Source organism: Oncorhynchus mykiss, chromosome 7 (genome assembly GCF_013265735.2).
Source record: "Oncorhynchus mykiss isolate Arlee chromosome 7, USDA_OmykA_1.1, whole genome shotgun sequence".
In the NCBI taxonomy this organism is placed as follows: Eukaryota; Metazoa; Chordata; class Actinopteri; order Salmoniformes; family Salmonidae; genus Oncorhynchus; species Oncorhynchus mykiss.
Genome location: NC_048571.1, coordinates 36744772 through 36770645, shown reverse-complemented (window position 1 = coordinate 36770645; position 25874 = coordinate 36744772). Strand labels below are relative to the sequence as shown.

General features: G+C 43.5%; 1 protein-coding gene across 5 annotated transcripts in view; it reads left to right on the top strand.

The window, feature by feature from the left end:
- The window catches only part of LOC110528947 (kinesin heavy chain), a 119454-nt gene that overhangs the window by 87499 nt on the left and 6081 nt on the right, over positions 1 to 25874 (top strand). For 4 of the 5 annotated variants that reach the window (XR_005052573.1, XM_036983177.1, XM_036983180.1 and 1 more), the window contains 4 exons: positions 8781 to 8841; positions 9293 to 9364; positions 14243 to 14350; positions 24959 to 25175. Coding sequence is in view for 4 of the 5 variants with exons in the window: in XM_036983177.1 (XP_036839072.1) it covers positions 8781 to 8841; positions 9293 to 9364; positions 14243 to 14350; positions 24959 to 25175 (458 nt within the window). In the remaining variant the exon portion in view is untranslated. The remainder of the gene's footprint in view (positions 1 to 8780; positions 8842 to 9292; positions 9365 to 14242; positions 14351 to 24958; positions 25176 to 25874) is intronic. The other variant, XM_036983178.1, reaches the window with a different exon arrangement.

Sequence of the window (25874 nt, the reverse complement as noted above, 5' to 3'; positions counted from 1 at the left end):
GCAAGCAATACGTAACAAACAACAAAACAACTTGTATCCAACTTGAGGCTGATACTCTGGCACAACATACTGTTCATGGCTAACGATCCGGCAGGGAATGGATGTCAGGTCCGGGCTTATAAAGAGGAGAGATGATGATCAGGACCAAGTGTGCAGATAGCTGATGGGATACAGGTGCGGGTAATCAGAAACCCCAACTGGCTACATTGCCCGGCAACCAGACAGGATAACGCACCGTTCCAGGATGCCGGAAAAACTCTCCAGGACAGAACATAGACAAAAAACAGACTCAGGAAACGGGATTCGTGACAGTACCCCCCCTCCGACGAACGCCACCGGGCGGACTACCCGGAGCGCCAGGGTGGAGGCGGTAAAAGTCACGAAGCAGGTCATCGTCAAGGATCTGACGCCGAGGAATCCAACTCCTCTCCTCAGGACCATATCCTTCCCAATCCACTAAATACTGGAATCCTCAACCCCGCCGTCTGGAGTCCATGATGCGGCGCACCGTGTAGACAGGACCACCTCCGATCATCCGAGGAGGAGGAGGACGAGGAGGAGGGGGCAACAGAGGACTGAGGTGAACCGGCTTGAGGCAGGAGACATGAAAGGTGGGGTGTACTCGAAGCGTTGCCGGCAATTTTAGTCGGACCACAGCAGGGTTAATGATTCTCTCCACCATGAACGGACCAATGAACTTTGGTGACAGTTTCCTCGACTCAGTCCGTAGAGGAAGATCCCGTGTAGCCAACCACACCCTATCTCTGATGGTATAAGCGGGAGCAGGAATACGGCGACGATTCGCCTGGATCTGATACCGGTCAGAAACTCTAAGGAGAACCTTCCTGGCCCGATGCCAGGTCCGGTGGCAACGACGAATGTGGGTCTGGACAGAAGGGACCGAAAGATCCCTCTCCTGAGAAGGAAACAAGGGAGGTTGGTATCCGTACAGGCATTGGAAGGGGGACATCCCAGTGGCAGATGAAGGAAGGGTATTATGGGCATACTTGACCCAGGGTAATTGAGATGACCAAGAGGTGGGATCAGAGGAGACAAGACAACGCAGCGTGGACTCCATCTTCTGGTTGGCTCTCTCCGCCTGACCATTAGATTGGGGGTGAAATCCAGATGTGAGACTGACTGTAGCTCCAATGGCCAAACAGAAGGATTTCCAGACAGCAGAGGTAAACTGAGGACCACGGTCAGAAACAATGTCACAGGGCAACCCGTGGACCCTGAACACCTCCCTAACCAGTATCTCGGACGTCTCAGTGGCAGTAGCGCCATAGTCCGAGCAACACCAGGGTGACAAGCTATCTTGCTGGCGTGGGACCACTGAAGGACAGCAGAACGAACCGACTCAGGCACGAACAACCGACCGGGTGGACCGTTACCGGGCCCGGGCTCTGTCCGAAGAGCCGCCATCACCTCCTCCTCAATCCTCCATGTAACGGCTCCCACGACAACGTTCTGGGGAAGAATCGTCTCAGTCTTGGCCTCACTCTCCTCCGTCTTGGAGAACATCCGGGACAGGGCGTCCGCCTTCCCGTTCTTCGACCCAGGTCGGAACGTCAGGGAAAAATTGAAGCGTCCAAAAAACAAAGCCCACCGGGCCTGACGAGAGTTGAGACGTTTAGCCGATTGCACGTAAGCCAGATTCTTGTGGTCAGTCCAGACCACAAACGGTTGCTCCGCTCCCTCCAACCAGTGACGCCACTCCTCCAAGGCAAGCTTCACAGCGAGAAGCTCCCGGTTACCCACATCGTAGTTTCTTTCAGCTGGAGAAAGACGACAAGAGTAGAAGGCGCAGGGATGGAGTTTACCGTCAGTGGAGCTACGCTGGGACAGGATGGCGCCCACCCCCACATCAGACGCATCCACCTCCACAACGAACTGACGGGAAGTGTCAGGTTGAGAGAGAATCGGGGCGTTGGTGAATCGGCTCTTCAAATCTAGAAATGCTCGGTCTGCCTCAGGAGACCAACAGAATTTTCTGGTGCAAGACGTCAGTACAGTTAAAGGGGCGGCCACCCGGCTGTAATCACGGATAAACCTCCGATAAAAATTTGCAAACCCCAGGAATCTCTGGAGCTGCAATCTCGAACCGGGCTGGACCCAATCCCGAACCGCCCGAACCTTCTCTTGGTCCATCTTGAGCTCTCCCCTGGAGATGATGTAACCGAGGAAGGACGTCGTGTGGGCGTGAAAATCACACTTCTCAGCCTTCACGAACAGACGGTTCTCCAATAACCGCTGCAGGACCTGCTTGACATCCTGAACGTGGCTAGAATCTCATTCGAGAAGATGAGGATATCATCCAGGTAAACAAACACAAAAATACCAATCATATCTCTCAGAACGTCATTCACCATACTTTGGAACACAGCAGGAGCGTTGGTCAGTCCAAACGGCATCACCTGGTACTCGAAATGTCCCATCGGAGTATTGAACCCAGTCAACCACTCGTCTCCCTCCTTGATCCGAACCAAATGATAAGCAATACGTAAATCAAGCTTCGTAAAAACCGTAGCACCCTGTAAAGAATCGAAAGCCGAACTCATCAAGGGCAGGGGATACTTGTTCTTGACCGTAATATCATTCAAACCCCGATAATCAATACACGGTCGAAGAGAGCCATCCTTCTTGCTCACAAAAAAAAATCCTGCTCCCAGAGGTGATGACGAGGGCCGAATGAGACCTGCAGCTAGAGACTCCTTGATGTAGGTCTCCAAGGCCTCACGTTCAGGTCGAGAGATACTGTATAACCGTCCCTTGGGTAAGGAAGCTCCAGGAAACAGATTAATCGCACAGTCATAAGGTCGGTGGGGAGGAAGGGACTGAGCCTTCTGTTTACTGAATACTTCACCCAACTCGTGATATGTTTCTGGAACCAGGGACAAATCAGGAGGAACAGAGTCACTGATCTGACTGGAAATGGCAGGAGAACAGGCAGTCCTAAGACAGTTAGCATGACAATCAATGCTCCAACTAGTTACTTTACCCGTCACCCAATCAAACGAGGGATTGTGTTCCTTCAGCCAGGGGTAACCAATAACCAGAGGAACATGGGGTGAGGACAGAATGAAGAAGGAGATAAACTCTGAATGATTCCCCGACAACAACATCTTAACCGGTTCAGTCCTCATAGTGATCCGTGCCAGACTACTGCCGTTCAGGGTGGTTGCTTCAATGGCTTCCGGCAATTGCTCCTTAGAAAGCCCCAGCTGTTCCACCAAGTCGGCATCAATAAAGCTGCCATCGGCACCTGAATCGATAAAAGCGTTAATCTCTAATCTCTAAACGGGGTCTGACAGGATTCTGGAGAGGTTGAATCTGGCTCGCTAAAATTCCTCCCAAAACTAGCGAGCCGGGCAGTTTAACGAGCGCTGTGGACAAGTGGAGATGTAATGTCCTGAGCTACCACAGTAGAAACAGCTGTTGGTCTCACGTCTACGTTGGCGCTCCTCCTTAGTTAGCCCGTGTCGCCCCACTTGCATTGGTTCAGGATCTGGTGGCAAGACCCCTCCACTAATCCCGTGTGGGGAATAACGATCAATACGTTCTGGTTGACTTCCTGAACCGAATGGTAACCGAGTTGCTGATTGATTGGATGGGCCCCACTGCTTCTCCCTCCTTCTCTCTCGGACTCTATTATCTACCCGAATAGATAAAGTGACCAAGCTGTCTAGATCACTAGGCTCTGGATAGGATATCAGCTCGTCCTTGAGTTGCTCCGACAACCCCTGGTAAAAAGCCGCTTGTAGTGACTCCTCATTCCAACCACTCTCCACAGACAATGTCCTGAACTCGATCATAAAGTCTGCCACACTGCGAGCTCCTTGGCGAAGAGTGAACAAACGTTTAGCTGCGTCCTTACCTCGGACTGGATGATCAAAAAGCCTTCTCAGCTCTCCCGTGAATTCCTGATATGAAGACATGCAGGTCCCCTGTCGTTCCCAAACGGCTGAAGCCCATTCCAGAGCTCTTCCACGCAGCAGTTCAATAACAAAGGCTATCCTAGCCTTGTCAGTGGCGTAAGAATGGGGCTGCAGATCAAACACTAACCCACACTGCATAAGAAACGAACGGCATCTTCCCAAATCCCCTTCATATTTATCAGGCGTCGTACCTTGGGTTCACGGAAGGAAAACGCATCAGGCACGGCAGGTAAGATGGGTGAAATAGGTGGTGAATGAATCGCCAGCAAACTGAGCTGATCCTGGATCTGTGTCAAGCTAGCAGATAATTTCTGGATTGCAACCGCTATCTCCTGTAGCTCCGTCTTGTGTTGTCCCAATGTCCTCCCCTGCTGGGTAATGGCATGGCAAACGGAATCCAGGTCCGCTGGGTTCATTCTTGGCCGGATCGTTCTGTCACGATTCTTCAAAGTCGAACCCAGAAGCAGACCAGGACAAGGAGAGTAGGAAAAAGGTGAGTATTTATTTACAAGTGAATGGGTAGATATATCCAGGTGGTGTAGCGGGTAGCGGTGATGAGTTGATGGGAGTAAATAGGTGGATCCAATGGGGAAGCGGAATCTTCTGACGACCAGGCGGGAATGGGGTAAATGATCCGGGTGAGTAACTGAAGACAGAACAAACAGAGGTAAGTTCAAGGCAAGCAATACGTAACAAACAACAAAACAACTTCTATCCAACTTGAGGCTGATACTCTGGCACAACATACTGTTCATGGCTAACGATCCGGCAGGGAATGGATGTCAGGTCCGGGCTTATAAAGAGGAGAGATGATGATCAGGACCAGGTGTGCAGATAGCTGATGGGATACAGGTGCGGGTAATCAGAAACCCCAACTGGCTACATTGCCCGGCAACCAGACAGGGTGCGTTCCAGGACGCCGGACAAACTCTCCAGGACAGAACATAGACAAAAAAACAGACTCAGGAAACGGGATTCGTGACAATGTCAAGTCCTCGGTGATGTGGATGCTGACTCTCTCTACTGCATTGGATCAGGGCATGTTCCTTCCTCTGCTTCCTGAAGTCAACAATCAACTCCTGTGTTTTGCTGATGTTGAGGGAGAGGTTGTTTTTCATGTACCACAATGCCATTTCACTTACCACCTCCTTATAGGCTGACACTACACTCGTAGAAAAAATATGCCCAGAGGATAGAAATGACGAGCGGCACAGCCAGGACAAATATAATTTGATTTGTCCCTTTTCTTCTTCTCCTACATATTCTGCTCTGTTTGAACTCCTCTCACTCTCTCATTGGTGCGCTAACACTAAGTCATAGGTGCACTCTTTAAAAAAATGTGCTAACTAGAACCATACAGCGTTCTCCGATTTGTCCCCATAGGGGCACCCTTTTTGGTGCTGCGTAGAACTCTTCTATCTAGAACCCTATATGTATATGTTCGTCAAAGAACCCCTGTATATGATTCTGCCTAGAATAATCTAGGAAAGGTTCTTCCTAGAACCCTCTGTGAAGGGTTCTACCAATAACCATTTTATCTTTGGAGGGTTCTTCCTAGAACGGGTAGAATCCACCTTCCTTATTTGCCTTTTAAAATGTAAATATTTACGGCAATACATTACATAGTTATAGGGCAGTGGTGTTAGGAATCTCTTGGTTTACATCACGCCTGCAAGTCACATTATGCTGGCTTGCAAGGTGATATGTAATTCCTATTGGAATCCAGCAAGAGTTAGGACAGCCGACAAGTGGAATTGTTAATCACACCCAACCTGCTTTCAGAATGACTACTAGGGTAGGGAAGATTAAATACTGACATTACCTCAATCATCTAAACTGGACCAACCATCTCAGTAACAGATGCAACACATCCAATTGCTAACAGATTAGATTAGTTTAGAAAATGAACAGATTGGATTAGTTACCCTAAGGAAGGCCCTAAAAATTGTGAAAGACTCCAGCAACCCAAGTCAAAGACTGTTCTCTCTGCTACCGCATGGCAAGCGGTACCAGAGTGCCAAGCCTAGGTCCAAAAGAGTTCTTAACAGCTTCTACCCCCAAGCTATAAGACTCCTGAACAGCTAATCAAATGGCTACCCAGACTATTTGCATTGCCCCCCCCCCCCCCCCCCCCCCATTTTATGCTGCTGCTACTCTCTGTTTAGGTCTACACCTGTTGTATTCGGCACGTTACAAATACAATTTGATTTGATTTGAATTTAGAAAACTGTGTTATTTATCTTTGTGTAGCATAAAATTAATCATCCAATAAAAACTACAGATATTACAGTAAAACAAACAATTCAGAAAATCTCCCTGCTATAGATCATGCTGGGAAATATTATATTTGGTTCTATGTAGAAACCTTCTGGCCTTCAAAATAATCCTTCCTTTCAAATAACTTTCTTCCAAAAACAGTTCTTAGGATGTTAAATGTTTTAGTTCGAACCCTTTGACTTAAAGAAGCCTTGTCTTCCAAAATGAGTTATTCTAATCAAAACGGTTCTTGGTAGAACCCTATCCCTCCGCAAATAACCCTTTTGGAACCCTTTTTTCTAAAAGTGTAGGCTGACAGCAGCTATAACCAATCACACCTAACTCTGGTTGTTAACATCAACACTTGGGGTTACACCACTGAGTGTTAATTTAACTTTTCACAGAGTTAATTCACCTCCTGAATCAACACTAGGTAACACTGGCCAATTTTCTGTGTGCCAGACAATACACTGTTGGTTCACGGTTCTTAGGATGAAAAAGGTTCAGGGTAGAACAGTTTGTCTTACAAAGAACCCTCGTATTCCAAAAAGGGTTCTTCAGATGAAAACCATTGTTGATAGAACCCTATAACTCCACAAATAACCCTTTTTCTAAGAGTGTACCCCACAGTCTTAGCCCTTAAAGGCCTTTCACTTGAAATAGGCAAGCCGGCCGCAGCACAGAGTGCAATTTACTTGAACTTTGAACGCAGCGTCGCTGACGCTAAAGCACCATGGGGTGCACCGGTTGGCACCTGGCGCAGCCGGTTGGTTCACTCTGCACCTCTCAAGGGAAATACCCTTAACCCTTCGATATTTGCAGAGCTCCCAACACATTCATTCCACCTTACAGATCAGTAAACATTGAAAGGTTATGGCCAGGGGGGTAGGGAGCGAATTGAGACCAGCTGTTTGTTTATTTACCATTATGAGACCACCAAGAACCCTTAACATTTAGCTGACTGAACATGCTCTGAGTCGCACGCACGCATGCATGCACTCACGCAAGCAAGCAAACAAACAAGCAAACAAAACAAAACATGCTCTGGGATATGCTCTGGGACAAGTTTTTCAGAGTTTTACATTTTTCCGACAATTGTTTACAGACAGATTATTTCACTTATAATTCACTGTATCACAATTCCAGTGGGTCAGAAATGTACATACACTAAGTTGACTGTGCCTTTAAACAGCTTGGAAAATTCCAGAAAATGATTTCATGGCTTTAGAAGCTTCTGATAGGCTAATGGATATCATTTGAGTCAATTGGAGGTGTACCTGTGGATGTATTTCAAGGCCTACCTTCAAACTCAGTGCATCTTTGCTTGACATCATGGGGCAGTCAAAAGAAATCAGCCAAGACCTCAGAAAAAATATTGTAGACCTCCACAAGTCTGGTTCATCCTTGGGAGCAATTTCCAAATGCCTGAAGGTACCACGTTCATCTGTTTAAACAATAGTACGCAAGTATAAACACCATGGGACCACGCAGCTGTCATACCACTCAGGAAAGAGATGCGTTCTGTCTCCTAGAGATGAACGTACTTTGATGCGAAAGGTGCAAATCAATACCAGAACAACAGCAAAGGACCTTGTGAAGATGCTGGAGGAAACAGGTACAAAGTATCTATATCCACAGTAAAACGAGTCCTATATTGACATAATCTGAAAGGCCGCTCAGTAAGGAAGAAACCACTGCTCCAAAATGGCATAAAAAATACAGACTACGGTTTGCAACTGCACATAGGGAAAAATATTATACTTATTGAGACATGTCCTCTGGTCTGATGAAACAAAAATATAACTACTGTATTTGGCCATAATGATCATCATTATGTATACAGGAAAAAGGGGGAGGCTTTCAAGCCGAAGAACACCATCCCAACCATGAAGCACGGGGGTGGCAGCATCATATTGTGGGGGTGCTTTGCTGCAGGAGGGACTGGTGCACTTCACAAAATTAATGGCATCATGATGAGGTAGGAAAATTATGTGAATATATTGCAGCGACATCACAAGACATCAGACAAGTTAAAGCTTGGTCGCAAATGGGTCTTCCAAATGGACAATAACCCCAAGCATACTTCCAAAGTTGTGTGAAAATTGCTTAAGGACAACAAAGTCAAGGTATTGGAGTGGCCATCACAAAGCCCTGACCTCAATCCCATAGAAGATTTGTGGGCAGAACTGAAAAAGTTTTTGCGAGCAAGAAGGCCTGCAAACCTGACTAAGTTACACCAGCTCTGTCAGGAGGAATGGGCCAAAATTCACCCAACTTATTGTGGGAAGCTTTTGGAAGGCTACCCGAAACATTTGACCCAAGTTAAACAATTTAAAGCCAATGCTACCAAATACTAATTGAGTGTACCTAAACTTCTGACCCACTGGGAATGTGATGAAAGAAGTAAAAGCTGAAATAAATCATTCTCACTGCTATTATTCTGACATTTCACAACCTAAAACAGGGATTTTTTTCTGGGATTAAATGTCAGGAATTGTGAAAAACTGAGATTAAATGTATTTGGCTAAGGTGTATGTAAACTTCTGACTTCAACTGTATTTATTTGCTCCTTCCACATTTTGCCAGATTTCTTCATGAGCGCCACGAGCAGTCAAAGCAGGACCTTAAAGGACTGGAAGAGACTGTGGTGAGTATCTTTCTCCCTCACTACCTCTCACTTTCGCTCTCTCTCTGACATTCAATTTAATCCACTGTAGGATAATTTGATCACGATTCACTAATGCACCTCCTCTTTCTTCCTCTTTCTCTCTTTTCTCACTCTTTGTGCAAACCTCTTGTTTTTCTCTCGCCATATCTCCTCTCACCTCCCTCTCTCTCTCTCTCTCTCTCTCTCTCTCTCTCCAACCCTCCGTGCCTCTATCTCTTCTTCTTTCCCACTTTCCTTTTCTCTCTATTTCTCTCTCTCCAACCCTCCATGCCTCTATCCCTTCTTCTTTCCCACTTTCATTTTCTCTCTATTTCTCTCTCTCTATTTCTCTCTCTCACTCTCTCTCTCCCCCCCTCTCTCTCTCTCTCTCTCTCTCTCTCTCTCTCTCTCTCTCTCTCTTCCTGTCTTTTTCTCTCTCTTTATTCCACAGGCCCGTGAACTCCAGACCCTGCACAACCTGCGGAAGCTTTTTGTTCAAGACCTCACAACTCGAGTCAAAAGGGTAAGTGAGTAAAGGACGAAGCGAGGGAGTAAAGGAGGGAGAGGAAGACTCCAAGCAGAGATCTACCGCTCAGCTTTTTTTTTTAAACAAGACTTACAAAACGTCAGCTTATGTTATGCAATATTAACCAGTTAAAAACAGTTCTGTAGCAATGAGGTTTGTGCAGTAGGCCCAATACATTATCTCTGTATATTGGCTAAACTTGAATTGCCCTGTCAATGTTGTTCTTCACAGACCATTTTTTTATTATATAATTTTTTTTTAGGTGTATGATCACACTGTATAATTTGTTGTATTACACTGAACAAAAATATTCTGTAAGTGCAACATGCAACAATTTCAAAGATTTTACTGAGTTACCGTTCATATAAGAAAATATGTCAATTGACATTAATTCATTAGGCCGTAATCAATGGATTTCACATGACTGGGAATACAGATAAGCATATGTTTGTCACAGTGCGTATGCACTCCTCTTCAATGTCTTTGCAAAGTTGCTGGATATTGGCGGAAACTGGAACATCTTCACCTTCCAGGAATTGTTTACAGACCTTTGCGAAATGGGGCGGTGCATTATTATGCTGAAACACGAGGTGATGGCGGTCGGATGAATGGCACAACAATGGGCCTCAGGAGCTCATCACGGTATCTCTGTGCATTCAAATTGCCATCGATAAAATGAAATTGTGTTCATTGTCCGTAGTTTATGCCTGCCAATACCATAACCCCACTGCCACCATGGGGCACTCTGTTCACAACGTTGACATCAGCAAACCACTCGCCCACACGACGCCACACACGCGGTCTGCGGTTGTGCGGCCGGTTGGACGCACTGCCAAATACTCTAAAACGATGTTGGAGACGACTTATGGTAGAGAAATTAACATTAAATTCTCTGATAACAGCTCTGGTAGACATTACTGCAGTCAGCATGCCAATTGCATGCCACCTCGAATCTTTAGATATCTGTGGCATTGTGTTGTGTGACAAAGCTGCACATTTTAGAGTGGTCTTTTATTGTCTCCAGCACCAAGTGCACCTGTGTAATGATCATGCTGTTTAATCAGCTTCTTGATATGCCACACCTGTCAGGTGGATGAATTATCTTGGAAAAGGAGAAATGCTCGCTAACAGGGATGTAAACAAATTTGTGCAGGACATTTTAGAGAAAAAAGCTGTTTGTGCATCTGGACATTTCCTGGGATCTTTTATTTCAGCCCATGAAACATGAGACCAACACTTTACATGTTGCGTTTAGATTTTTGTTCAATGTACTTGTGAGGCATAGCTATATGACCATATTCATATATTTATTTTAATTACTGGACTGATGGTAGCTTTTGTTGTTGTTACTGGACTGATGGCCTGCATCTGATGGTTAGTCTGAGGGGATTTTGTATTTATTTTTTATTTAACCTTTATTTAACCAGGTAGGCAAGTTGAGAACAAGTTCTCATTTACAATTGCGACCTGGACAAGATAAAGCAAAGCAGTTCGACACATACAACGACACAGAGTTACACATGGAGTAAAACAAACATACAGTCAATAATACAGTAGAAACAAGTCTATATGCGATGTGAGCAAATGAGGTGAGATAAGGGAGGTAATGGCAAAAAAGGGCCATGGTGGCAAAGTAAATACAATATAGCAAGTAAAACACTGGAATGGTAGATTTGCAGTGGAAGAATGTGCTAAGTAGAGATAAAAATAATGGGGTACAAAGGAGCAAAATAAATAAATAAATAAAATAAAATAAATACAGTAGGGAAAGAGGTAGTTGTTTGGGCTAAATTATAGGTGGGCTATGTACAGGTGCAGTAATCTGTGAGCTGCTCTGACAGCTCATGCTTAAAGCTAGTAAGGGAGATAAGTGTTTCCAGTTTCAGAGATTTTTGTAGTTCGTTCCAGTCATTGGCAGCAGAGAACTTGAAGGAGAGGCAGCCAAAGAAATAATTGGTTTTGGGGGTGACCAGAGAGATATACCTGCTGGAGCGTGTGCTACACGTGGGTGATGCTATGGTGACCAGTGAGCTGAGATAAGGGGGGACTTTACCTAGCAGGGTCTTGTAGATGACATGGAGAAAGTGGGTTTGGCGACTAGTATGAAGCAAGGGCCAGCCAACGAGAGCGTGCTGGTCGCAATGGTGGGTAGTATATGGGGCTTTGGTGACAAAACGGGTGGCACTGTGATAGACTGCATCCAATTTGTTGAGTAGGGTATTGGAGGCTATTTTGTAAATGACATTGCCGAAGTCGAGAATTTGTAGAATGGTCAGTTTTACAAGGGTATGTTTGGCAGCATGAGTGAAGGATGCTTTGTTGCAAAATAGGAAGCCAATTCTAGATTTAACTTTGGATTGGAGATGTTTGATGTGGGTCTGGAAGGAGAGTTTATAGTCTAACCAGACATCTAGGTATTTGTAGTTGTCCACGTATTCTAAGTCAGAGCCGTCCAGAGTAGTGATGTTAGACAGGCGGGCAGGTGCCGGCAGGGATCGGTTGAAGAGAATGCTTTTAGTTTTACTTGTATTTAAGCGCAATTGGAGGCCACGGAAAGAGAGTTGTATGGCATCGAAGCTTGCCTCGAGGGTTGTTAACACAGTGTCCAAAGAAGGGCCAGAAGTATACAGAATGGTGTCGTAGAGGTGGATCAGAGACTCACCAGCAGCAAGAGCGGCATCATTTATGTATGCAGAGAAGAGAGTCAGTCCAAGGATTGAACCCTGTGGCACCCCCATAGAGACTGCCAGAGGTCCGGACAACAGACCCTCCGATTTGACACACTGAACTCTATCAGAGAAGTACTTAGGGAACCAGGCGAGGCAATCATTTGAGAAACTAAGGCTGTCGAGTCTGCCGATAATGATGTGGTGATTGACAGAGTCGAAAGCCTTGGCCAGATAAATGAATACGGCTGCACAATAATGTTTCTTATCGATGGCGGTTAAGATATCTCTTAGGACCTTGAGCGTGGCTGAGGTGCACCCATGACCAGCTCTGAAACCACATTGCATAGCAGAGAGGGTATGGTGAGATTCGAAATGGTCGGTAATCTGTTTGTTCACTTGGCTTTCGAAGACCTTAGAAATGCAGGGTAGGATAGATATAGGTCTGTGGCAGTTTGGGTCAAGAGTGTTCCCCCCCTTTGAAGAGGGGGATGACCACGGCTGCATTCCAATCTTTGGGAATCTCAGACGACACGAAAGAGAGGTTGAACAGGCTAGTAATAGGGGTGGCAACAATTTCGGCAGATAATTTTAGAAAGAAAGGGTCCAGATTGTCTAGCCCGGCTGATTTGTAGGGGTCCAGATTTTGCAGCTCTTTCAGAACATCAGCTGACTGGATTTGGGAGAAGGAAAAATGGGGAAGGCTTGGGCGAGATGCTGTGGGGGGTGCAGTGCTGTTGACCTGGGTAGGGGTAGCCAGGTGGAAAGCATGGCCAGCCGTAGAAAAATGCTTATTGAAATTCTCAATTATAGTGGATTTATCAGTGGTGACAGTGTTTCCTATCTTCAGTGCAGTGGGCAGCTGGGAGGAGGTGTTCTTATTCTCCATGGACTTTACAGTGTCCCAGAACTTTTTGGAGTTAGTGTTGCAGGAAGCAAATTTCTGCTTGAAAAAGCTAGCCTTGGCTTTTCTAACTGCCTGAGTATAATGGTTTCTAGCTTCCCTGAAAAGCTTTATATCACAGGGGCTGTTCGATGCTAATGCAGAACGCCATAGGATGTTTTTGTGTTGGTTAAGGGTTGTCAGGTCTGGGGAGAACCAAGGGCTATATCTGTTCCTGGTTCTAAATTTCTTGAATGGGGCATGCTTATTTAAGATGGTTAGGGAGGCATTTAAAAAAAAATAACCAGGCATCCTGTACTGACGGGATGAGATCAATATCCTTCCAGGATACCCTGTCCAGGTCGATTAGAAAGGCCTGCTCGCTGAAGTGTTTCAGGGAGCGTTTGACAGTGATGAGTGGAGTGCGTTTGACCGCTGACCCATTACGGATGCAGGCAATGAGGCAGATGGAGGGAGCAGTGTGAGGCTGCCTCACACTCTACTCACCTCACTGTCCCTCCACTCTCCCTCCGTTAAGAAAAAGGGTAGTCTCCCATCTGATAGTGAAACTCAAGTCGCACTGCATTATTTCTGCCTCATGCCCCAATTCATGTTGTTACTCCTATGACCAGAGAAAGTGAAATATTCCACGATATTAAAAAAGACACAAGCCGCTAATAGTAGCAACGCAAGCTTACCGGAAACACTTTGCTATACTCATTTATTGCAGCTTCAGAACTTGTGGCATCAGTGGAAATAGCGAGAAAGCACATTTTATGGCTTATAAAAGTGTTGAACCAAGACAGTGCTGAATAACAACTTAAACATGAACTTACTCATAAAAACAGCAGCTCTTTGCTGTATACGTTGAGTCTCTCTCTACTCATGGTTTTAAACGTTTTGAAATGTCACTGTATCAATTTAAGCTGTGCGTTTGTCACTTCTTTTTACAGTCTATGGCTCGACTTTGCAGACATATTGATGTGAGCTATCTGATTGGCCAGCGGTAGGCCTATTGGGGCACTTGGTTTGCTCTCTGAACCTGCCCGGTAGACAGAGCTCTATCTTCAGACACATGAAATGGTTAAAAATGGGAACACTTTGCCTTCCCGCCAACAGCTCAAAATTAATAAAAGAAATAGGAATGCAAGGTTGACTACATCGTTGGGTTTTTTACATAATGTTTGGTGACCGACTAGGAATGCCTAGGATCCATCGACCGGTTGGTGACCATTAATCTAAATGATTTAATAGTTAATGATATCTAGTGTGATCTTAACCACATTCTCTCTCTCTCTCTCTCCCCCCCCCCCCCCCCCCCCCCAGCAGCATTCAGAGATGGAGCCAGATGATAGCGGGGGATGTAGCCACCAGAAGCAGAAGATTTCCTTTCTTGAGAACAACCTGGACCAGCTTACAAAAGTTCACAAACAGGTAGGTGGATGAATGTGTTGAGTGTGTGGAACAGAGCGGCCTGGACTCTTGACAAAGTCTCAGAGTAGGAGTGCTGAAATAGTGATTAATTGAATAACATTATAATAAAAATATGATTATAATGAATAAGATAATATGGACAGGTGGACCTGATCCTAGATCAGCAGTCTTACTCTGATATGCAAAGATACATTGGCCCCCTGGTTTGTCTGTAAGGTTCATAATGAATTAGATTATATAAGAACAACAGGGACCTCCTTTCAGACTCTTTCTGAATACAGGCCCTGGCCCTAGTTTTAGCCTGCATAAAAACTTCAAAGCCCATTTCTATTCCATTACACACACTCTTAGAAAAAAGTGTTCCAAACCGATTATTTGAGGAGGGATAGGGTTTTACCAATAACTGTTCTGATCAGAAGAACCATTTTTGGAATACAAGGGTTCTTTGTAAGTCAAAGGGTTCTACCTAGAACCTTTAACATACTAAGAATTGTTTTTGGAAAAAATAGTCATTTGAAAGGCAAGAAGGATTCTTTGGAAGGCAGGAAGGGTTCTACATGGGCCTCCCGAGTGGCGCAGCATAATTCCCAGCATTATAATTTGCCGGGAAATTTTCTGAATTGTTTGTTTTACTGTCATATGTGTTTTTGCATGTACATTGATTGGTTGATACATTTTATGCTACACAAACATAAATAACATACAGTTTTATAAACTAATCCAATCTGTTAGTAATTGGATTTATTGCACCTGTTGGTTGTTCAAGTTTAGATGATTGAGGTAGTCTCAGTATTAAATCTTCCCTACCTGCTGAATGCAGGTTGCGTGTGATTAACAATTCCACTTGTCGGCTATCCTAACTCTAGCTGGATTCCAATAGGAATTACACATCACTTTGCAAGCCAGCATAATGTGACTTGCAAGCCCGATGTGGCCTGTAATCCTGGAGATTCCTAACACCACTGTGTTAGGGTATAACTACGCCCTCAAAGAAAGGCCTTATGATATACATATGTATTGTCATAAATCATTTAATTTGAAAGGCTAATAAGGTTGGTGGGTTCTACCCGATCTATGAAGAACCCTCCAAAGATAAAACCGTTCTCGGTAGAACCCTTCATAGACAATTTCAGGAAGAATGTTTTAGATTATAAAATGGTTCTTCATAGAGGGTTCTAGGTAGAACCATATACAGGGGGTTCTTTGAAGAACCCTACATAGAGGTTTATAGATAGAACCCCTCTGCAAAGGGTCCTACCCAGCAACAAAAAGGGTTCCCCAAGGGGGACAAACCCGATGAACCCTTTTTTTCTAAAAGTGCACCTATGACTTAGTGTTCGAGCACCAGTGAGAGAATGAGGGGAATTCAAAGAGAGCAGAATAAGTAGAAGAGGGACAAAAGGGACAAAACAAATTATTTTTGTCCCGACTGTGCCATTGCTCTCCTCTGGGTACTAAGTACTGTAGAGCCAGCTACATCAATCACCCTGTACTGCAGAACCAGATAAAAGTCCCTCTAAAAACACAGCAGCAGGAAATGTAATGTTACTTATACTGCTGCTGCTGTAATACATAGAGGTGGCTCTACAGACTGGGTCGAATGGACACACACACAGTGCGTGCACACACACAGGAACATGCTTTCGCATATACACACACACTTTCATTTGGTAGATTTACCTGCTGACTGGCACACACACCAGACCTGGGATAACTATAGTTAACTATGCTTTGTGGAAAGAAACATTTTTCCTGGAGGACAACACAAAATTACAACTTTAAAACCATTTAAATACAGATCTCAGAAAGTTACTACTTTTTTAAACTATTTTAATTCAGATCTGAGAACGCAACTACTTAAACTAAATATTTTAATACAGATCTCAAGAAGTGACTACTTTTCTGAAACTATTGGATTGGACATATCAAAGGTTAAATCTAGACTTGGTTTCCTCTATCGTAATCACTCCTCTTTCACCACAGCTGCCAAACTAACCTTGATTCAGATGACCATCCTACCCATGCTAGATTACGGAGACTTAATTTATAGATCGGCAGGTAAGGGTGCTCTCAAGTGGCTAGATGTTCTTTACCATTCGGCCATCAGATTTGCCACCAATGCTCCTTATAGGACACATCACTGCACTCTATATTCCTCTGTAAACTTGTCATCTCTGTATACCTGTTGCAAGACCCACTGATGTTTATTTATAAAACCCTCTTAGGCCTCACTCCCCCCTATCTGAGATACCTACTGCAGCCCTCATCCTCCACATACAACGCCCATTCTGCCAGTTACATTCTGTTAAACGTCCCCAAAGCACACACATCCCTGGGTTGCTCTTCTTTTCAGTTCAGATCAGGTCCAGTTTGAGTGTTTTTTGCAGCTCATTCAGTCGCTATCTGCATAGCCTCTGCCTGATATCTGAAGACTGCACAGAAACAATGGGAAGAGAGGATTAAATAGAGATACATTACACAAAGCATGAGGGACAATGAAGATAAATCGTAAATACTACATGAAAATAGCAGTTGGATGGTTGTGTTGAGCCCTTGCTGAGTGTACCGTGTCGGGTTGTGTGAGAGCTGGGGATTGAAACCACTCAGTCAGGGCCTCCTGTGGACACAGTCCTGTGGACACAAACATGTTCATCAGACAAAGTTGTCATATCTTTCAAAAATACTTACCAGTAAAAAGATATTGAGTACAATAACTTTTAATGGCTCCATAAAACACGTGTGTAAAAAAAGGCTGTCCTGCTCCTCCTCTCTACCTAACTTTCCCTCACAATCCCCTTAGTTTCCTTTAGTCCCTTAGTTGGCTGCTCATGCATTTTACATATTTATCATAATAACTATCCTATACATATTGGCACAGATTTAAACTTATCAACATTAAATAGACACTTGTTAACTATACATTTCACAATTCCAGAGGTAACAATGCACAAACAGTCTATTTTCAGACAATCTATCAGCTTATTTTACCAGCATTTTACCGCGTAGATCCAAGAACAATAGACTTGCATTTTGTTTGAACTTTATCAAACAAATCGGCTGTACGCTACAATGGATAGCCTACTGTCAATAAATTACATCGACAACGTGACATATAGCTAAGTTAATTCCGAAACACAATCGAGTTAATGCATTTATAGAAAGTCGTTGCATTCATGCATTGTTAATCCTAGCTAACGTTACCTCTGGCAAAGATACTGTAGCTAAATTCGCTCCAGCCTGTGCTGGCTGTGGACTGAGGTAAAGTAGGTTTCATATCAGACATCAACAGACATTCTCCGTGAAATCTCTTGTTCTCAATAACTTTTGCATTGAAACATCAAAACAAGTTCTAATTATTCTAAAAAGGCCTGTCTTACTTTTACAACCTTTGATTTACATAAAAAGTAAAGTGTTGATTTGATATAAATAGTCAAATCATATAAAAATGCATTTAAATCTCTTGTTCGCAATAACGTTTGCAATGATTGTCATAGAAACATCAAAACAGGTGCTAATTATTCTACAAAGGCCTGTCCTACTTTTACAACCTTTGATCTTCACAAGTTAGATTTTGATTTGGTAGAAATAATTCAATCATATAAAAATGCATTTACATCTCTTAATCGCAATCATTTTTATATTGATTGTCATAGAATGTCACGCCCTGACCTGAGTATTCTTTGTTTTCTTTATTGTTTTGGTTAGGTCAGGGTGTGACATGGGTGATGTATGTGTTTGTTGTACTGTCTAGGGGTTTTGTAGGTTTATGGGGTTGTTTACCATCTAGGTGTTTATATATGTCTGTGGTTGCCTAGATTGGTTCTCAATTAGAGGCAGGTGTTTATCGTTGTCTCTGATTGGGAACCATATTTAGGCAGCCATCTTTTTTTTGGTATTTCGTGGGTTATTGTCTATGTTATGTTGCATGTTAGCACAGTGGTTCTATAGCGGTCACGGTCGTCTTATTAGTTTGTTTGTTTTGTTTAGTGTACTTCGTGTTTTCGTCATTCATTTAAGTATGCATTCACACCATGCTGCGCTTTGGTCTCCTCCATACAACCATCGTGACATAGAAACATGAAAACAAGTGCAAAATATTCAAAAAGCATCGGGGAAAGACACTAAAAGAGACAAATACCTTAATTGGAGAAACAGGAAGAAGTGACATCAAGAAGAGGACAAAAGAATGCAGAGAATATTTAAAACATTTCCTGATTAATCCTGTCATCACGACTTCACTCTTATATAGAAAAACCTTGTCTCTTTCTTAAAAAACATCAACTTTCTAAGTTACAGTAGTTTTAGTTCTGTAAACAATTTATCAACAGCATCTACTGAATCTCAATTGCTTAAACAGTAGGCCGCATTAAATCTGCATTAGGCTATACACTCGCATAGCTAATTTTCAAAGCTTTGTGGAAAGGGAAGATGACACCAGTGTGACTTTTGACAATGCGCATCACAGTCCACAAAATGTAGTTAGGTATACAGCTCAGGGATGGGGCTGTGGAAATTTAACCCCTCTCCAATTAATGCATGTCAACACTTCATTTTATAATCCACTGACAGAGCAGTTTCTCAAACATTTCAAAATGTATTTTTCTATATTTTCAATAAACCACTAATTCAAGCTGAACTGGAAGAAGTGGCTGCAGCTATGGTCCTGTTGTGTCTACAACCGTCTCCAGAATCCCAGTGAAGAATCTGGTATCTGATCACAAGGTCCTACAAAGGGTAGTGCATACGGCCCAGTGCACCACTGGGGTCGAACTTCCTGCCATCCAGGACCTCTATGCAAGGTGGTTTCAGAGGAAGGCCCTAAAAATTGTCAAGACTGTAGCCACCCAAATCATAGACTGTTCTCTCTGCTACTGCACAGCAAACGGTACCAGAGCACTAAGTCTCCAATACCGGTACTGGTACCGGTGTGTATATAGCCAAGTTATCGTTGCTCATTGTGTATTCGTTCCGTGTGTTTTCTGTTATTATTTTTGTTTGTTTTCTGTATTCTACATTGTTGTGAAGGGCCTGTATATAAGCATTTCAATGTTAGTTTACATCTGTTGTTTACAAAGCATGTGACAATTGAAATTTGATTTTATGATCATATGCAATTGTATTTCGAGCCTATCCATATGTAACATAATACACTATATGTATGTGGACACTCATTTCAAATTATTTTTGAGATTTTTTTATTTTTTTATTTCACCTTTATTTAACCAGCTAGGCAAGTTGAGAACAAGTTCTCATTTACAATTGCGACCTGGCCAAGATAAAGCAAAGCAGTTCGACACATACAACAACACAGAGTTACACATGGAGTAAAACAAACATACAGTCAATAATACAGTAGAAAGAGTCTATATACAATGTGAGCAAGTGAGGTGAGATAAGGGAGGTAAAGGCAAAAAAGGCTATGGTGGCGAAGTATATACAATATAGCAAGTAAAACACTGGAATGGTTGATTTGCAGTGGAAGAATGTGCAAAGTAGAGATACAAATAATGGGGTGCAAAGGAGCAAAATAAATAAATAAATACAGTAGGGAAAGAGGTAGTTGTTTGGGCTAAATTATAGATGGGCTATGTACAGGTGCAGTAATCTGTGAGCTGCTCTGACAGCTGGTGCTTAAAGCTAGTGAGGGAGATGAGTGTTTCCAGTTTCAGAGGTTTTGGAGTTCGTTACAGTCAGTGGCAGAAGAGAACTGATAGGGGAGGTGGCCAAAGGAAGAATTGGTTTTGGGGGTGACCAGAGAGATATACCTGCTGGAGCGTGTGCTACACGTGGGTGATGCTATGGTGACCAGTGAGCTGAGATAAAGGGGGACTTTACCTAGCAGGGTCTTTTAGATGACCTGGAGTCAGTGGGTTTGGCGACGAGTATGAAGCGAGGGCCAGCCAACGAGAGCGTACAGGTCGCAGTGGTGGGTAGAATATGGGGCTTTGGTGACAAAACGGATGGCACTGTGATAGACTGCATCCAATTTATTGAGTAGGGTATTGGAGACTATTTTGTAAATGACATCGCCGAATTCGAGGATCGGTAGGATGGTCACTTTGGCAGCATGAGTGAAGGATACTTTGTTGCGAAATAGGAAGCCAATTCTAGATTTAACTTTGTATTGGAGATGTTTGATGTTTGAGTCTGGAAGGAGAGTTTACAGCCTAACCAGACACCTAGGTATTTGTAGTTGTCCACATATTCTAAGTCAGAGTAGTGATGTTGGACAGGCGGGCAGGTGCAGGCAGCGATCAGTTGAAGAGCATGCATTTAGTTTTACTTGTATTTAAGAGCAATTGGAGGCCACGGAAGGAGAGTTGTATGGCATTGAAGCTCGCCTGGAGGGTTGTTAACACAGTATTTCAGCCACATCTATTGCTGACAGGTGTATAAAATCACCACACAGCCATGCGATCTCTATAGACAAACATTGGCAGTAGAATGGCCTTACTGAAGAGCTCAGTGACTTTCAACATGGCACCGTCATAGGATGCCACCTTTAATTCGCTCAGCCGCGAAATGGTAGGCCACACAAGCTCACAGAATGGGCCACCGTCTGTCCTTGGTTACAAGTTGCACTCATTACCTTGGTTGCACTCATTACCGAGTTCAAAACTGCCTCTGGAAGAACTGTTCATCGAGAGGTTCATGAAATGGGTTTCTATGGCCAAGCAGCCACACACAAGCCTAAAATTACCATGCTCTATGCTAAGCGTTGGCTGGAGTGGTGTGAAACTCGCCACTATTGGACTCGGGAGCAGTGGAAACGCATTCCCTGGATTGATGAATTCAGTGGCATTCAGTGTCATTTAAGATGAGGGAGGACCATTTTTTTTTATGAGCATGGACTTAATTCTATAACAGCATATTGGTCCGTACAATTGCCCTTATTTTAGCGCCCCAAAAACATAATACTTCCAGATCAACTGTAATGTCAATACCATTGTAAAGCACAATTTCTCCCCTTTCAAACAGAATCAATTACATGACCTAAACGCTGCCCATTTCTGCATAATTCAAGAAGACAATGAGCCCCGTCGGGTCTTTTTAGAAATGGCGGGTGGGGAAACGAAAATAATGCGTGATAGTGAGAAGGAGAGATGTTGTGTGGGAAAATTGCTTTTTTTCACTCGGTCTGTCCAACTTCACCTTATCACCTTATCGCCTCTAAAATGTGAATAAAACACTATAAAGAGTTTATATAACGTGTCATTACTTACCTATTTGAAGGTTTCTGTCGCAGTTGAATCTGGTTTTTAGGGCAGTGCTAAAGTGATCTTAGAAGTTAACCTCTTGAAACTAGGGGGCACTATTTTTTATTTTGGAAAAATAACGTTCCCAAAGTAAACTGCCTATTTCTCAGGACCAGATGCAAGAATATGCATATGATTAGGATAGAAAACACTCTAAAGTTTCCAAAACTGTAAAAATATTGTTTGTGAGTATAACAGAACTGAAATTGCAGGCGAAATCCTGAGAAAAATCCAATCAGGAATTGACTCTTATTTTGAAACCCCTGTCTTTCTATGCATCCCTATTGCCCATTGAAGGGGATATCAACCAGATTACCTTTTCTGTGGCTTCCCTAATGTGTCTACAGCCTTAAGACGTAGTTTCAGGCCTTTATTTTGAAGATGGGGGTAAACGACTACATTGCGTCAGTGGCCAGCTGAGGGCTCTCAGAGTGATTCTTGCGTAAAAGACAGAGGTAGTCATTTTTCCTCTCGCTCCTACTGAAAAGCCAATTGTCCTGGTTGATATATTATCGAATAGATATTTGAAAAACACCTTGAGGATTGATTCTAAAAACGTTTGCCATGTTTCTGTCGATATTAGGACATAATTTGGATTTTTTTTCGCCGTTGTCGTGACCGCTATTTCTGGTGGATTTCTGAACATAACGTGACCAACAAAAGGAGGTATTTTGGGTATAAAAATAATCTTTATGGAACAAAAGGAACATTTGCTGTCTAACTGAGAGTCTCGTCAGTGAAAACATCTGAAGATCATCAAAGGTAAACGGTTAATTTGATTGCTTTTCTGATTTTTGTGACCAAGCTTCCTGCTGCTAGCTGGACATAATGCTATCGATGAACTTACACAAACGCTTGTCTTGCTTTGGCTGTAAAGCATAATTTCAAAATCTGAGATGACAGGGTGATTAACAAAAGCCTAAGCTGTGTTTCGTTATATTTCACTTGTGATTTAATGAATATGAATATTTTCTAGTAATATTTTTTGACCGTTGCGCTATGCTAATTAGTGTAGTTGATTGACGTTATGGCATGACACGTCACGATGTAATGGAGGGTCCGTTTTTTCAACTTTTCTCCGATACTATAGAGCCATTACCATGTCGATCAACGCTTAAATAGAAACTTAGTTCACACCCCCGATTTTGATGTCAACACAGTCCCATTAGTTCTTTGTAGCCTCGTTTGAATGTTGCGGTTGCGCACATTTGTACGGAATGGGGTGAGTTTACGTTACCCATCATAAGGTTGCTTCAACCTAGCCTATGAATGAAAGTTTACAATGTAGGTGCACACAGATCGAGAGACAAATTCCGTTCTCTTCTGTTTTAGGAAAAGTTTTTCAACAGATTCGGCGGAATGAATACACCCCGATCACGTGTAAACTGAGTTCACTCTCATAACAGCCAAGTTGTATTCCTTCTCTTCCCTTCGGACTTCAATGTACAACACATCGGCTGTATGTGACCAGGCGAAAAAAACTTTCCAAGCCAAACCTCTACAAAAAGCCTACATCATTGTCACCATATTAGCTACAGTAACAGCATAGTCAGCATGGCTAATAGAACTAACGCGTTAGTAAACCGGCTACAATCATGCAGTAACGTTAGTGTACAGTCAGTAAACAGTTACACCTGCAGGCCCCGGTGGCAATACATTTGTAATACCAAAAGTTTTGACTTTGGCTTGGAAGAGTTCCATTGTTGTGTTGGAAAGTCATAGCCAGCTAGCTAACATAGCATCCCTCTGTTTGAGCATTGTGTTTCAGTAGGATAAACAAGCTAGCTGCATTTGCTAGCTAAGTATGTGAAACTGAGAGTGAACAAAAATAATCTCTTGCTCTTTCTTTCTTGCTTCTCCTTCATTTTGGAAGAAAATAATTTGTTAAACAACTATTGTCTTTCTCTTTGAGTCAACTACTCACCACATTTTATACACTGCAGTGCTACCTATCTGTAGTTTATACTTTCAGTACTAGATTCATTCTCTAATCCTTTGATTGTGTGGACATGTCAGTACATGCTGCAAGAGCTCTGAGAGGTTGGAGGACTTCCCCCGGACTTCCCCCATAATTACTATGTAAGTCTATGGAAGGGTGTGAGAACCATGAGCCTCCTAGGTTTTGTATTGAAGTCAATGTACATGGAGGATGGAAGCTAGCTGTCCTCCGGCTACACCATGGTGCTACCCTACAGAGTGCTGTTAAGGCTACTGTAGACCTTTACAAAATAGTGTGTTATTTGATGACGTGAATATATTTAGCATAGAATCGTCGGTATTCCAATTCATCCCAAAGGTGTTCGATGGGGTTGAGGTCAGGGCTCTGTGCAGGCCAGTCAAGTTCTTCCACACAGATCTCGACAAACCATTTCTGTATGGACCTTGCTTTGTGCACTGGGGCATTGTCATGCTGAAACAGTGAAGGAACTTCTCCAAACTGTTGCCTCAAAGTTAGAAGCACATAATGGTGTAGAATGTCATTGTCTGAGGTAGCGTTAAGATTTCCCTTCTCTGGAACTAAGGAGCCTAAACCATGAAAAACAGCCCCAGACCATTATTCCTCCTCCACCAAACTTACAGTTGGGACTTTGCATTGTGGCAGGTAGTGTTCTCCTGTCATCTGCCAAACTCAGATTTGTCCGTCGGACTGCCAGATGGTAAAGTTTGATTTATCACTCCAGAGAACGCATCTCCAGTGCTACAGAATCCAATGCCGGCAGAATCCACTCCAGCCGACGCTTGGCATTGTGCATGGTGATCTTAGGTTTGTGTGCGGCTGCTCGGCCATGGAAACCCATTTCATATAGCTCCCGACGAACATTTGTGCTTACGTTGCTTCCAGACGTTTGGAACTCAGTGGTGAGTGTTGCAACCGAGGACAGACGATTTTTACATGCTACGTGCTAAGGCACTCAACGGTCCCGTTCTATGAGCTTCTGTTGCCTACCACTTCGCAGCTATCGTTGTTGCTCCTAGACTTGTCCACTTCACAATAACAGCACATACAGTTGACCGAGGCAGCTCTAGCAGGAAAGAAATTTGAAGAACTGACTTGTTGAAATTGTGACATCTTTTATGGTGCCACATTGAGTCACTAAGCCCTTCAGTAAGGCCATTCTAGTGCCAATGTTTGTCTATGAGGTTGCATGGCAGTGTGCCAGACCTTATACACCTGTCAGCAACAGATGAGGCTGAAATAGCCAAATTCACTCATTTGAAGGGGTATCCACATACTTTTGTATATATAGTGTCTATTCCAATAGCGAATATTAGATACGTTGTTGACCTCAGGCTATTTTTATCACTCTCATGACTATTGCCTCCCCATCTCTCTCTTTTTTTTTCTCTCCAGTTGGTACGTGATAATGCAGACCTGCGTTGTGAGCTTCCTAAGCTGGAGAAGCGTCTTCGGTCTACAGCTGAGAGAGTGCGGGCGTTGGAAGGTGCACTGAAAGAGGCTAAGGAGGGGGCCATGAAGGACCGTAGACGCTATCAACAGGAAGTGGAGAGTATCAAAGACGTTATGAGGGCCAAGAACCCCCTCCGTAGGCAACATGCTGCCCAGATAGGTAATGATACACGCACACACACACACAGGCATAAACATAAATGCATGAACACCACTCAGGTAGGTAACACACAGGTCTCTCACACACCCAAAACACACGCAGCTCAGATAGCTAACACACACACAATGATAGGAATAATGATGTTTACATTTTTTTTACTAACACTAATTGGAGCAAACTAATGAACTTATGCTTCTACGTCCAGATTATACATACTAAACTCAGCAAAAAAAGAAAAGGCCCTTTTTCAGGACGCTGTCTTTCAAAGATAATTCGTAAAAATCCAAATAACTTCACAGATCTTCATTGAAATGGATTTAAACACTGTTTTCCGTGCTTGTTCAATTAACCATAAACAATTGGAACGGTCGTTAAGACAGTAACAGCTTACAGACGGTAGGCAATTAGGGAAGCAGTTATCAAAACTTAGGACACTAAAGAGGCCTTTCTACTGACTCTGAAAAACACCAAAAGAGTTCATGCATTCATGCCCAGGGTCCCTGCTCATCAGCATGAACGTGCCTTAGGCATGCTGCAAGGACGCATGAGGACTGCAGATGTGGCCAGGGTAATAAATTGCAATATCCGTACTGTGAGATGCCTAAGAGAGCGCTACAGGGAGACAGGACGGATAGCTGATCGTCCTCACAGTGGCAGACCACATGTAACAACACCTGCACAGGATCGGTACATCCGAAC